This window comes from Cynocephalus volans, chromosome 5 (assembly GCF_027409185.1).
Source record: "Cynocephalus volans isolate mCynVol1 chromosome 5, mCynVol1.pri, whole genome shotgun sequence".
NCBI lineage: Eukaryota > Metazoa > Chordata > Mammalia > Dermoptera > Cynocephalidae > Cynocephalus > Cynocephalus volans.
The window spans coordinates 77,507,394-77,521,281 of record NC_084464.1 but is presented as its reverse complement, the minus strand read 5'-3'; the positions used below and the strand labels follow the sequence as shown (position 1 = coordinate 77,521,281).

The window sequence follows — 13,888 nt, the reverse complement described above, 5'->3', positions numbered from 1 at the left end:
GAAAAAGTGAACTACAAACTGTTAAGCACATAGATAGATGAGTCAATTATGTCTTATTTAATACTTCTATTTTAAGATAAATATCTTTATCCCCATTTTACAGATGAAGAAACAGAGGTTTTGAAAGGTGAAGTGATTTGGCTGAGATCGTGAAGTCACATGTAGAGCCAGAATTCTAACTTTTATTTTTTCCCCTTGAATATATGTTGGACTGAGGGAAACAAGTGTAATTTTTTAAAAATGAAGAAAAGATGCTGATTAGAGTGTTTTCATCAATTGCTTAATTAGAGGCAACAGAAAAGCTGGCTAGGCAGCAGTGCTTATGAAAAATAACTGGAAATTTTCGTGGACAACATCTTTATTTTAGTGACATGTTCCGAGGGACATGGCTCAAAAAGGTTAGACCAATGTTAAGTCATGCAAATAAAAATAATGATTATAAAGCATTATCTAGCACTTACTAAGTGCCAGGCACTACTTTTGGTTACATATAGTCTTGATACCTGTTCTGGAAGGCTAGTGAAAAAGTTTGAATGTGATCATAGGTGAGTGACCAGAATGATCAGGGTTTGAAATGAGGCTACACAGTTACTTCTGGAAAAGTTGAAGATGACGTAATAGCAGTCTCCAATAGTTGACAGATTTTCAGTTAGAAGAGAGCTTTAGGGGCCAACCCTGTGGCTCACTCGGGTGAGTGTGGCGCTGGGAGTGCAGCAGGCGCTGAGTGCGCCGCTGCCGCGGGTTCGGATCCTATATAAGGATGGCTGCGGCCTCACTGGCTGAGCTCAGTGCGGGCAACACCAAGCCAAGGGTTGCGATCCCCTTACCGGCCACAAAAAAAAAAAAAAAAAAAGAGAGAGAGAGAGAGAGAGCTTTAGACATAGCAATGGAATTAAGAGGTAGTGAGCCTTCCATTACTGAGAGTATTCTAGCAAATGTGTCCATGTAGAAGCAACTTCTGCATTTAATGGGAAATCAATTAAACTTGTAATTTCCTTGAACTTGCAGATTTTAGGATTCAAAAAATTTCATTGTCATCTTCTCCATTAACAAAGTTAGGCTTGGAGGAAAAAAAAAAAAATGAGTGCTAACTCCCTTCTGGAACTATAGAAAGAATTCCCCAGGAGATAAAATAATAGCAGTTCTATCAACATCATTTCCAACAGATCCTCACTAGGAAATTGTCGTTCAATTAGAACGTTCTCTTTATTGATTTTTTTTATAATTATATTGACAAAATTCAGTCTCCAGGTTTTAAAGCCGATAACATTATCTATTTTGAAAAGATCGTCGGTTTATTTTTGCCTTTATCAGCAGGAGAAGCTCATCCTTAATGCCTATCGTCGGGTCAGGCATTGAGCAGAAGCTTCTGAAATTCAATAGGATACGGTTGGATGTTTTTCTTATCTGGGATCGGTGTTTCTTAAGAAGTACCTGCAGAGGCTAAGAAGTGAGTACAGGATGATAGTGCGCGTCATTAGAGGAATTACAGCAGATAATCCATTTGTAAGCACCAAAGAAGTCCAGGTACATGATGCGATGGAGCTACCCAGAGCCCCAAATAACAAATTAAAGAGTTACCATGTTGTGGGGCGTCTTGAGGGAAAATTAGGATAGAGTGCAGCACAGTCCTAGTGAGGATGGGTCAAGAAACACACTGCATTGAAGATTACAACGTACCCAGAAAATCCAGGCTGTTGGAGGGGTGTATGTGCTTAAAAATCACATTGTTGTGGCTGTGAACATTTGACTAGTAAATGAGAAAGACATGGTGGCCGGAAGAAAAAAATGCGTCTAGAGGGTGTTCCGTCCTGCTGTTCAGAACACTGTGGGCGCTCAGATACTATTAACGCTCTGCGATGAAGATGGTAGTGAGGATGATGATGATCAATGCAATCTTCGGAAAAACAGGCTGGGGAAGATGACAGAGCCGAGGGACCGGGAGAGAGGATGACTCAGGGTGAGGGGTCCCTGGGGGTAGGGCCATGTGGCGCGCGCGCCGGCGAGCGCGGGGGAGCGGCTGGGGCCCGCGTGGCTGGGACCTGGGGAGTGGGCGGGTGGGTGCCCGTGGGCGGAGCGGCTCCGGGAGGGACTGCGTGGCTGGCAGCTGTGTCTGCGAGAGCAGCAGCGTCGCCCGGGAGCGAAGCCTCCGAGACTCCGCCTAACTGACACCCCAACTCTCCCTCTCCCTCCGCAGCCCCAAACTGGAGGCAGCCGAGCCCGGGAGCAGCTTCGGCGGCGGCGGAGGCCACCCCAGCCCCGGCCGCGGCCCCGCCCCGCGCGCCCAGCCGGAGACGCCCGGATCGGCGGAGCCTGGCGCGAGCCCTCGCCCCCTCGCCGCGCCCGCCGCGCCTCCGCCTGCCCGCCCCCGCCGGCCGAGGCTGGGCTGCGGGAGGCGGCCGGGCGGCCCCGAGCCTCGCTAGGGCCACCCAGACAAAGGCAGCATCCGGGGCTGGGTGGAGGCAGACAACCATGAAAGACTGGGTCCTCGCTCTGCCGGGCTCCGCCGCCGCCGCCGCCGGGGGGGCTCCGCTGTGAGGGGACAGGGGCGCAGCTGCTGGGCGTGAATCCGAAAGCGGAGAGCGAGCGGGCGAGCGAGCGCAGGGGCGGCAGGCCACGACAATGTCCTCGGCCGTGGGGCCCCGCGGTCCTCGCCCACCCACGGTGCCTCCCCCGATGCAAGAGCTGCCCGACCTGAGCCACCTGACCGAGGAGGAGAGGAACATTATCATGGCAGTGATGGACCGGCAGAAGGAAGAGGAGGAAAAAGAAGAAGCCATGCTCAAGTAAGCCGCCCAGCCGCGCCATCCGCGCCTCCGAACGTCCGTTCGCCACTCACTCGCCCGCTCTCCTCGGCGAGGGTGGGGGAGGGGCGGCCGAGGGTGCTGGGTGCGGGCGAAGGCGCCCGCCTCGGGGCCAGGGGAGCCGGGCTGGAGCGGGGACGAGGTTAGGGGCACAGGAGGAAGGAGGGGATGCCACAGAGCCGGGAACCGGGGAACCGAGGGAGGAGGGCTGGAGACTGGGGTGCCCGGGAGGATTGGGTGGACGGGGGCCACCCTGGTGGTGGGATATGCAGAAGCGGAGAGGAGCTGATCCCACCCAAGTGGAAGGGCCCTGGGCAGGTTAGGAGCAGGTGAGGGGCGGGGGATGAGGAGAAGGAAGGGGAGGTGGGGTGCAGAGGTGCTGAGGACAGCTCCTCTTCTCTTCTAGGAGTTGTTCGGCAGGTTGGGGTTACCCCAGTGCGGGGTGCCAGTATTTATATAATAAAACTGCTGATTTTTAGTGTTCATTTTGGTACTCATTCATCTCACAGATCAAGATTGGGTCTTTATTTGGGCAGTTGCCATCTTTGGTAACCTGCCTTCCCAGCTTCTCTTTAACCTTGTATTCACAGTCTTCTACACAGAATACCTGAGTGAAGACAAATTTTCTTACCCATAGATAGTACCACTGGCAATACAAAAGTTTTTAATCATGGGAGAAGCTGGTGGGGACTCTGGCCTGAATAAATCAGAGGTTCCTCTTTACTGGTTTCCAAGAGACCTCTGGGGCCTGCTGAGTTCCTGGAGGAAGCAGTCCAATAATGGACTGGACATTTGCACACATCCTCCCTTGAGAGCACATCAATCCTTCAAGAGATCTCTGTCCTGTGCCCCATTTTCCTGGGAGTGGGGAGGGGATGGGGCTTGTTGCTGGTGGTGCAGAAGTGTGTGACACTGTCTGTGCCGATGCTGGCCTCAGACAAAACTGCTTAGGAGGTCCTAGCGTAGAGACCAGGCTTTGCTTGCTCCCTAGCATCACCCGTAGAGTGGAGCTGAAGGGATTTCAGCCCTGCCTTACCTTGGGAAGTCTTCATGTATTCAGAAAAGTTTTCCACACTGGGGTGGGGGTATTTAGAGACCCTGACTGGGAATAATTCCTTGGTGTCCCCTGCTTAGACTAGAAGATGTATCCAGGGGCAGGGGATTGGCATGAAGAGTCAAAGGGAACCTGTTGCATCCGGAGTTGACTGATAGCAAAGAAGGGGTAGGGAGGTTAGCAGGGGTGACACCCGGGGACAGAGCACACCCAGCATGGCCTCTCCCCCACCCTCCAGGATTGTCTCCTGAAGAGAAGATGCTGCCACGGAAGCTTTCTTCCGCTTCCTCTCAGTGCAGCAGTGTCTCACAGGAGAGGAGTGGAGGGAGGCTGCATTCACAGACGATGGGTCCCCAACCAATGCAACTGCCACCCAGAGGGGGGAGGAGGATATTGAGGGAGAGATGTGGGTATCGGGGTCATAGCAAAATAGTAGAAATCCAGTCATTACTGCCCTTTCACTGTAGGCTCAGAAAAGGGCCAGAGCTGGCCTGGTTCTGTAAAGAGCAGCAGGTTTCTGAATCCCCTGTTCCTTCTCATCCAAAAAACAAATACTTTAAGCCTGCTGGCTTGAGGGAGGCAGAAGCTTCGTTAATCTGCTGCCTGTCCCTAGTGGAAGAATGACATCCTGGTGCTGCAGACTTCCCCTCTTCTGAGACTGGAAGTAATGGATGGTGTCTGATGGTGCTGCTGTCTGTCTGTCTGGTTGTCAGTCCGTCTGTCCTCACAGGTTGTAGCCCCTGCCACCTGGCCTGGACACCTTTTGTGTCGGTTGGGATTTATAGGTTTGCTGCTGTTCCTTTCAGTGTTCACTACAGACAGCAGGTGGATGGAGGCCTCCAGCAGCTAGTGGAAAATATGGGCTGCTGCTTGACAGAGTCCAGATAGGAAGGGGAGGGCATAGTGCAAGTAGTGGCCATCACGCCTCTTCATTGGCTGTTTCCAGCGTGGTGGAGAGGGAGGGATTTTAAATGGGAGTGGGTGAGTTTTAAGACAAAATCCTAAACCTGCCAACTGTGAAAGGATAGAAATTATAAGATTGTAGGGGCTTATACAAATAAAAATTAGAAGCACTGTCCAACTGCTCATGTCTAACACATTTTTTTTTATACTGCTTTTCCTGTGACTGCTTTCCACTTGCTTGCGAATAGTTGTCCTTTATTGCACGGATTCACAAAATATCGCAGTGTGTAATGCTGTTATACAACAGCCCTCTATAATCCTGGGCCTCTGCATTAACTTTATCAATCAGCCTCCTCTGCTAATGTCTTGGCCTTTTGTGCAGTGGCAGATTGGTAAGTGTTTGGGAATTCCAGTTTGCTGCCATGTAAGCATGTCACATTGCCTGCAGTTAGTGGAACACTACTGTACTTTTTTTCTAGGGGGCACTTTATATCGTAAAAACTGGGGATTATAGGTAGTATTCAAATGACACATATATAAAGGGGCTTAATGACACATTGTTATAGGTGGTGGCCTTTTCTAAACTTTGCTTTAAAATAGATTGGAAAACAGGATGCTTTTCACAGGGCTTTGAAATGTTTGTTAAATCAGAGGAAAGTTTTTGTGGTAACACTTGGTCCATAATATCACATATCTGAGAAATTTCTTTCACAAAAGGCCCCACAAAGCTAAAGTTTTGGTAACAGAGCAATTGGATTTAAAATCCACCTTTGTTATCACTGCAGAACCATCACTGTGAGCTACCTACTGTGCGTGTGCTCTGTCTTCACAATGAGTAAAAATAGGCATTAATAGAGAGAAGGCAGAAAATTGATGGATGATTATGTCAAAGCTGTATTACAAAATATCACTTCAAATATATTTGTATACTTTCATCAAGCTTGATTATAAATTACTACTTGAATTTGGTTTTGATAATGTCTTTAAGTATGTATAAATGGAAAAAATGAGCTACTTTCACCTCAAGATTTTAGAAAAATTTTATCTGAAATTAAAAGTACTTTATCATAAAAATAATTCATTTTGTTGGCAAAGTGCACTAATTTTAAATGCCATTGCTGTATAACTAGAAGCAGTTGACTCCTGCAAATTATATTTAAAGATTGACTTAATTACCTACAAATTAGTGGTCATTTCTTAATCTCTATAGAGTTTTGGGTGTGAGAGTGTGTGTGTGTGAATCTGTGCTCACACACATGTGTTTGTGTGTGATCTGGAGGCTTTCTGAAACCTAACTTCCTCAATGAATACTCCTTCAGGTAACTGTCACTAGACATCATGAGCCAATATATTACATGGGCTGAAAACTGAATTATCTGGGACCTAAATCAGAGAAGATCTCATTAGATCTAAAATTTTATTCCTTTTTTATAAAAGCTTCATAGAGAAAGGAGCTTCAGAATAGTAAGAGAAGAGAAAAAAATAGAAGTAGAGAGTTAAAGGGATGGTTTGAGGATGGGAATTGAGAACCGTAATAGAATAAAAATAGCTAACAGTTATTGAGCATTTACCTCATGCCAGCCATTATTATAAGTAGTCATTTAGTCTAATGGCAAATAGTTGAACTTTGCTCAAGTTTAATATATGTATGAATATTTGGATTCTGACAACAGCCTGTGGAGAAGGTAAGTCAGGTAATATGATTTTCAAATCCTCACCCTAAACTCAGAGGGTTTTAGTAATATAGTAAGCTGACTCACATAATATGGTCCAACCAGGATTCAAACCTAGACCTTTTAGTCTATGTCCAAGTATTTCCCCACACACTACACTATCTTTCTACTAAGGAGCCACTTCTATTTCATTTATCTTTTCCTTAAATGAACTTCTGTTTTTTCCTCAGTTTCAGAGAAGTGGTTTGGCAAAAGATTAGGCTGATCCAGATCAGCTGCTGATCATAAGAGGGCCTGGAGCTTCTCCTGTACTTGTTGATAGAGGGTTCCTATGGGTTGAAGGAAAGGTAATTGTCTTCAGTTCAAAGATAATAAAAAGCATCATGGTATACCTAGTGGAAAGATCATTAACTTTGGATACAAGCATCCCAACACTTTTATGTTCTAGATCTAGTTCTGCCACTTACTATGTAAACATTGGCAAGAAGATTAAATTGGGATAGTATGAGTTTTTATTTTTCTTAGAAATCCTGCAGCCCATGATATGAATTGCTTTATAAAGTGTATTGACTTTGAGCTTCTCCCCTCTCCTTAACCGGGAGCCTGGCATTCACTTTTAAATCGTCCGTAATAGCTACCTCCTTCTTGGAGAGGAGACAGAAAGCAGGAGAAGAATTCCTGTAACTTCAGCTTTCCTCCCCTTTTTTCTCCCTCTATACAAGTGTAATATTGTGACCTGAAATGTATCCATATGGCTCCTTTTGAGAGACCCCAATTAGCAACTGGAAAAATAAGGAAAAGTAGACTGGGGAAACGGGAGAGGGGTGAGGACAGACTACCTATGTATGCAGGTATCATGTATCCTATTTTCACTGGGGTTTGCAAAGATTTTCATATCTTACACCCCCAAATAGTCTGTCATATTGCTGAGGCAGGAATGGGTGAGAAGGAAAAGGAAAAAGGCAAGTAGTAAAAGGCAAAAGAGGTTAAAACATGAGTAGGTGCCTACCTGTTTCAAGGTGCTGTATTAGGCAGAAAAGATTGGAGAAGAAAACTTACTGTTGCACTCAGAATCTAGTCTCCTTCACGCCATTAGTGGATAGGGTTAACTTAGGGAAGGCTGACCCTGAACTGTGTTGGAGGTTTCCACTCTCAACCAAAACCTATTTCAGTAAATGTGCATGCCAGTACTGAGTTCCCAAATGCTCACAGAGAAAATATAGAAAAAGGAAGCCTAAAAACTGAAAGAAATGAAAGATGTGAGGAGTTATCAAAGAGAATGGAAAGAGACATAGCTGTTAGTTCACATTTTTGTCCACCTGTCTTGATTTTCTTTTAATTTGGATCCATTTCTTCTGAATCACAAGTGGGAGAGACACCATCATTTAGGTAAATAGATTACTAAATTAAAAAGAGAATACGGAAACCAGTGTGGGTTATGTGCACTACTGCTGACTTGAATAACAGAAACACTATATCTTGGGGGTGTTATTTGCTGAACTTGTTAAAGGGGGGTGACATTCAATTTGTGTAAACCTGTATAGTGAGCTTCCTGGAAAGATATCAAATACAAATTCCTGAAATCATATTGTTATTCTCCCGCCCCTATAATAAGTAGATGGATGAGGTTGCTGTACTGTGGATTATAAAGTCAATTGTACTGCGTTTCATTTGTCTTAATGAACTATTTGCTATTTTTAAACAAGTTTTTCATTTGATCCTGTGGTATGAGTTGAGTATTTTAGAGTTGGTCCTGGGAGTTGAAGTAATTTTAACTGAGGCACATCGCAACTAGTGTGATAGAACCCACAACCCATGTACAATGACTCCAAATCTTTAGTGTTCTTTTAAAAAGTACATCAAGCTGAGGGAATTATGGTTAGTTTTCTTCATCTCCTGGGGCAGCAGACACATGTGTATTGTGTATCTTCCGTGCATCTGGCATTGGGCTGGCTGCTTTACAAATCGTATTCACGGCATGCTCACCTCTTGGTGAGAAGTCCAGTCTGTCAATACTTATTAGTTTTCTAATATTGGTTAAATTCCCAGAACTAGCTAGGTACCTTCCTGACATTTTACTCATGACATTCGATCCTAGAGTTCAGAGAACAAAATTTCAAAGGAGCAAGAGAAGAACTTCTTACAGCTGGCGGCATTTTCCACCCTTTCCTGAGTGCTCCTGTCTAGTTCTGGCCACAAGTGACTCTCTAACCCTGTAGTGCCTGAGGTGTGCCTTATCTGTTCGCTCCTTAGTTCACTGGGTTCCCTAATTCCTTAGCATTTTCCCATCATTCTCCTCCGCCAAGAGGTTGTCTTTTCTCCCACTATTGTTTTGAATTTTATTTATTAGGTAGGCTATTGCTACCAAAGTATCATATGATATTGAAGTCAACAATAAGACCGTTGTTTCAGGCATTAGAATTGGGTCAGGCAGTAAGCTGTCTAGGTAGAAGAAAAAGACAGTCCTCTGCTTATAGCCCAGAGTTGGCTTAGTTCCTACCATCGTAAAAGCGCCATGATCAGAAGGGAGATGAGCATCAGGTAATCAGATAGAATAGGGGACTACGTTCTGGTCTTCACACAGTAACTCTCCACAGGTGTGAACATTGACAATTTAACCCATCCAAGTGTCTGTTTCTTTATGTGTGAAGTGGACTTTATACGGCCCGGCCTTCTAATTTATGAGGTTTTGACATGATATTGGAGGCATCTTTAAACTTCAAATTGCTGCACCAAAGATAGGTGCCATTATTATCGTCACTCTTTAAAACTCTAGAGGAATCCCAAGATCGTCTTTTCCTGTGGTGTTTGAAGCTGCTAGGGTGCTTGCATGCATCCATGGTATCGTGCAAGCAGTGCAGTGTGGCCAGGGTTGCAGCTCCCGGTGTGCGAATCTGGCAGGGAGTTAAAGGGTAAAATGAGTCCGGAGCTTGATCCGGTGTTGTATTTACCTTCTTTATAGTTTTCTTTCTCATTAAATAGCTCATAAATGTTTTTTTAGCACAAAAAGCAATGTGGGCAATGTGATAAAGTTTGAAATAGCTAAAAAGCAACCCTAATTCAAAAATGAATAGATAAATTAGCTTAGAGTAATTTCCTTATCTCTTACAAGAAAAACATTTGGAGAAACGGACTGATGATTTTAGTGTCACTAGGTTTAATAAATAATTTATTTTCATAATTAGCTGAATAAGGGGCCATTTACTTGTCAAGTAGTACTTTCTTTTTCATGTCAGTTTACTGTTGAGTGATGTAGTAAGTTGTATGTGTTTAAGAATTTTTTAAGTTTCTGTACTGGATGCCTTAGGTTTTCAGTATGTATATTCTCATACTCTTACATCAGGTTTATGTACACTTATTTTAACCTAGGTCAACTTTCTGTGGACAGCAAGAGAGGAATATACTGCAGAATTTACTTTAGATTTTCCTTCTTCTGTTGCTGTCTTGTGAAAACTTCCTGTACATATGAATGTTTATTTAAAGACAAAGTAGAGTTGTTTAAAAGGAAGGTGACTGTACATGTTGCCTTGTGCTTATCTCTTGGCAATTTCCTGCTGTCATTAAGGATAAGTACCCTTTCTCTCAATTTTGAGTTTCAGCCTGGATGATAATTATATTGTTGTCCTCTTTTTAGTCTTGCTTTCCCTCCCCCACATTATTCATTTAAATTTTCAGAAAATCAAACAATTAATAGTCTTAAAATATATTTTATCAATAAGTAATGCAAACAAATTGTAGACATAGAATCTTCCAAATCATTATTTGGTGAATGGGAATGCTTTTGCTGAGAATGAGGTATTATCTTTTATGGAATCTCAGTGGAATACTACTTTTTATGGCAAAGCTGAATTTAACATTTCAAAGCATTTTTCAAATAATAGTAGTTATGAATTGCAACTGCATACAGGACTCTCTTTAGGAAAATTCTCCTTTGGGCCTTGCAAAGAGCAGCCTGCAGTTTAGAGAAGACATCTTTAATGTGTGAGAATTTATTTAAATAGATTTTAGAATGTAATATTTTGATAATTCCTCTGAAGTTTAGATAGTAAAATAAGGTAATATTATAGAAAATAATTTCATGCAATTATAATATTTTGATAATTCCTCTGAAGTTTAGATGGTAAAATAAGGTAGTGTTAAAGATAATAATTTCATGTGATTTGTAAGTAATTAATGCATTTCATTAGAATATTAGCTATTTTAAAGAAGCAATGAATGAAACATATCTTTATGTACTATAGAAGATAATAATATGCTAATGATTTACATATTATATAGTATATATTTTTATATTACTCATCATTATACCAGGTAATTATTGTCTGGAAGATGCTATCATGTTTATGTAGAGAAGAAATGTGAATTTAAAACCAATTACCATATCTGTACTATCACATAAATGTCTTACACTATTGAGCTTCTTTTAATAGACTCTCATAAGTACTATGCATATTCAAAGTGGAAGTAGAGTAGTAGTTATTGATGGAATTTTCTTGCTGTTTTCCTGGACCTTATATAGTCTATTTGGTCATTTCCCGACTTACATTTCTTTACTTCAAGTATTATTGATCAATATTTGGAGAGTATTCTTAATCTCAAGAATATATTTTAAAGTTGTTGTTTGTTATTGGTGCACAAGCATTGTGTGCCACATTATTGTTCTTGTCATTTAAACACAACTCTGAACAATGCAACAGAAAATTCAGTAATAGGGTGGCTAGTGTTTTGTTTTCAATTTATGTGGTTTACATTTTGGAAAAATTATGCACACTGTTGAAGTATCTAAAATATGTATAAATCAATGTATCAGGCTTCTTTAAATATAAGGTAGTATGCTAGAGTACTTTGAAAAGTTCGTGGAAAAATAGAATTAAAAAATAATGCAAATCTTTCCATGAACTTTTTGAAGACCTTTCATATATCCACATTGAGAGCTTCTATCCAGGACAGAAAGATTATCAGTGTATTGGTAGAAAGAGATGAAAACAAAAGTCAAGTAACCAAATGGCTTTTCCTTTTATATTCCACACTGTTTAGCAGATTTATCTTCTTTAGCTATTGGTGTATTGTATTATATTGGAGCTTAAGTCCTCTTTCCTGACCCTTCTTTTCTGGGAAAAAAATGGATATATTTTACATCCTGGTATTGGAAATAAAGGGATACTGAAACAAGCAGTCTCATTTATTTTGGGTTTTAAAATTTTGGTAAGAGCGAAAATTGTAGAGATTCTATTTTAATATTCGTCATGATCATCATGATAATTTTATAAAAATGTCACTCTCTCCCCATGGTTGCATTTTTAAATACCAGCAAATTCGAGCAAGTAATTTTTTTTCCAATTATGGTTTGATTTACTCTTTAAGATTATATCCTGTTATGGAAAACTTTGAAGGAACTTCTAATTACTTTGTTGATTTTGAATTTGGTTATATTGACTATTACATAAAGTAAGTGGATCATTGCCAGAGATTAAGAAATATTTTATTTAAAGATTCCCTTTGCAATAATATTTGTTGCAATTACATTTAAGCGGTTCACATATTTCTTAAATGTGATAATTTTACTTTTAGTTTTTAATACATTTCTGAAAGTTACATTTTCAATATGCGATAATTTACTTATGATCCCAAATAGCTTTTCCTACTATGATTTTGAATTATGTAAACATTATAATAATAATGTTTTGTTTTTTCACTTAGATAAGTCATTTGGTTTTATTCATTGGGGGGAAAAGGACTTTTATTCTTTCCTTCTCATTTGATGATTTGACTTCAACTAGACTGTTGGTCAAGGATCCAAGGAAAGAATCAGTGAGATGGGAAGGGAATGACTACTCACATATACATGCATGAACTTATATCTGCAAACTTATATTGCACCTGTTTATCCACACGTATACTCTCTCACACCCATACACCTGAAGACTTAACACATTCTTTCTATAAAGTCTGTTTTAAGGAGGTTAATTTCATCTCATTTACAGAACTTGCATGATCTAGACACGGTGTTACCTTCTGTACCCACAGTGCTTTCTGTAGATTTTGCCCTAGAGGCCACTCTGCAGCCCTATATTCATATGATCCTATCCAGGCCGTGACTAATTGGACTAATGGTTGACACTCGATTCAAGGCGAGGTGATTCACTGACTGTCTGAAGACTAATGAGATTCTCTTTCAAATTTAAAATAAGAAATAATCAGAGAGCTAAAGAAAATGAATGATCCCCGCTCATTTGTTCTTGAAACAGAAATGGATTGAGCACTTATGATATACCAGGGATTGTGCTAGAAATAACAGAATCATCTGTTCCCTGCCTTTTATAGGAGAAGGTGCATTTTGTTTAAATAATCAGCAAGGTAAAATTAAAATCTATGATAAATGCAGCACAAGGCAATATATAATATTTTGATAAAATAATAAAAACCAGGAATTTTGAATAAGATTGGGCTGTCCAGGAATAGCTCCCCATGGAATGATAGTAAAGATTGGGCTAAGACCTGAGGATGAGTAGGAGTTAGCTAGGCACACAGGGATAAAGAACCTGCTAGGCAGAAAGAATAGAGGGCCACTGACAGGAGGCAGGATGGTGAGTCTGAAGAACTGGAAGAAAGCTAGCGTTGTGGAAGAGGAGGAGGTCAGCCAGGAGAAAGCCTCTAGGGGTGTGGCTTGAGAGGAACCTGGAGAAGCATCAGAAGCCAGACACCATAGGGCCTTCTAGGTCATGTTGTAGAGTTTTATCTTCATTTGAAGAACCAAAAGGTTTTGAAGAGAGATATGATCGTATTAGTATTTTAAAAAGATCATTCTGGTTACAGTATTAAGAACAGATTAGATGAAAGCCCAGAATATATATGTATATAGACCAGGACAAAAACCCCTCAAAGACATTAAAGAAAAAATGGAAAGAGAGATAAAATAAAAACCAGGAGAGCCTTGTTTCACCAAATAAAAGGGACGAAAGTATTTCAAGGAGGATAAGGCACACTCACTACGTGAACTAAAATAAAAAAGACTGGAAACATCAAATGTTAGAGAAGATGATGAGTAATTAGAATTCTTAAATATTGTTTGTGGGAGTGTAATACAGTACAACCACTTTATTTTGCCAGTTTCTTAAAGATTTAAGCATGCATTTACACCATGACCTAGCAATTCCATTCCTAGATATTTATACAAGAAAAGTGAAATCATGCATTCACAAAAACTCTGGCAGCCTTATTCATAATGGTCCTAAACTGGGCATAGCTCAGGTGTCCATCAGCCATCAGCAGAAGAATGGATTTAAAGATTATAGACTATTCATACAATGAATTATGTGCTACTCATCAATAAACAGGACTCAACTAATCCTTAGGCAACATGGATGAATCTCAAAAACATCATGCTGAATAAAAAAAGCAGACACAAATAATGTACACTGTATGATTCCATTTATATGAAGCTCCAGAATAGG

The 13,888-nt window shown here is 41.2% G+C and overlaps 1 protein-coding gene across 6 annotated transcripts in view; it reads left to right on the top strand.

Annotated features, from left to right (window-relative positions):
* Window positions 1-2,622: 2,622 nt before the first annotated feature.
* RIMS1 (regulating synaptic membrane exocytosis 1) overlaps window positions 2,623-13,888 on the top strand; it is a 469,818-nt gene continuing 458,552 nt past the window's right edge. For all 6 annotated transcript variants that reach the window (XM_063096231.1, XM_063096237.1, XM_063096236.1 and 3 more), the window contains exon 1: window positions 2,623-2,786. In XM_063096231.1, coding sequence (XP_062952301.1) covers window positions 2,623-2,786 — 164 coding nt within the window. The remainder of the gene's footprint in view (window positions 2,787-13,888) is intronic.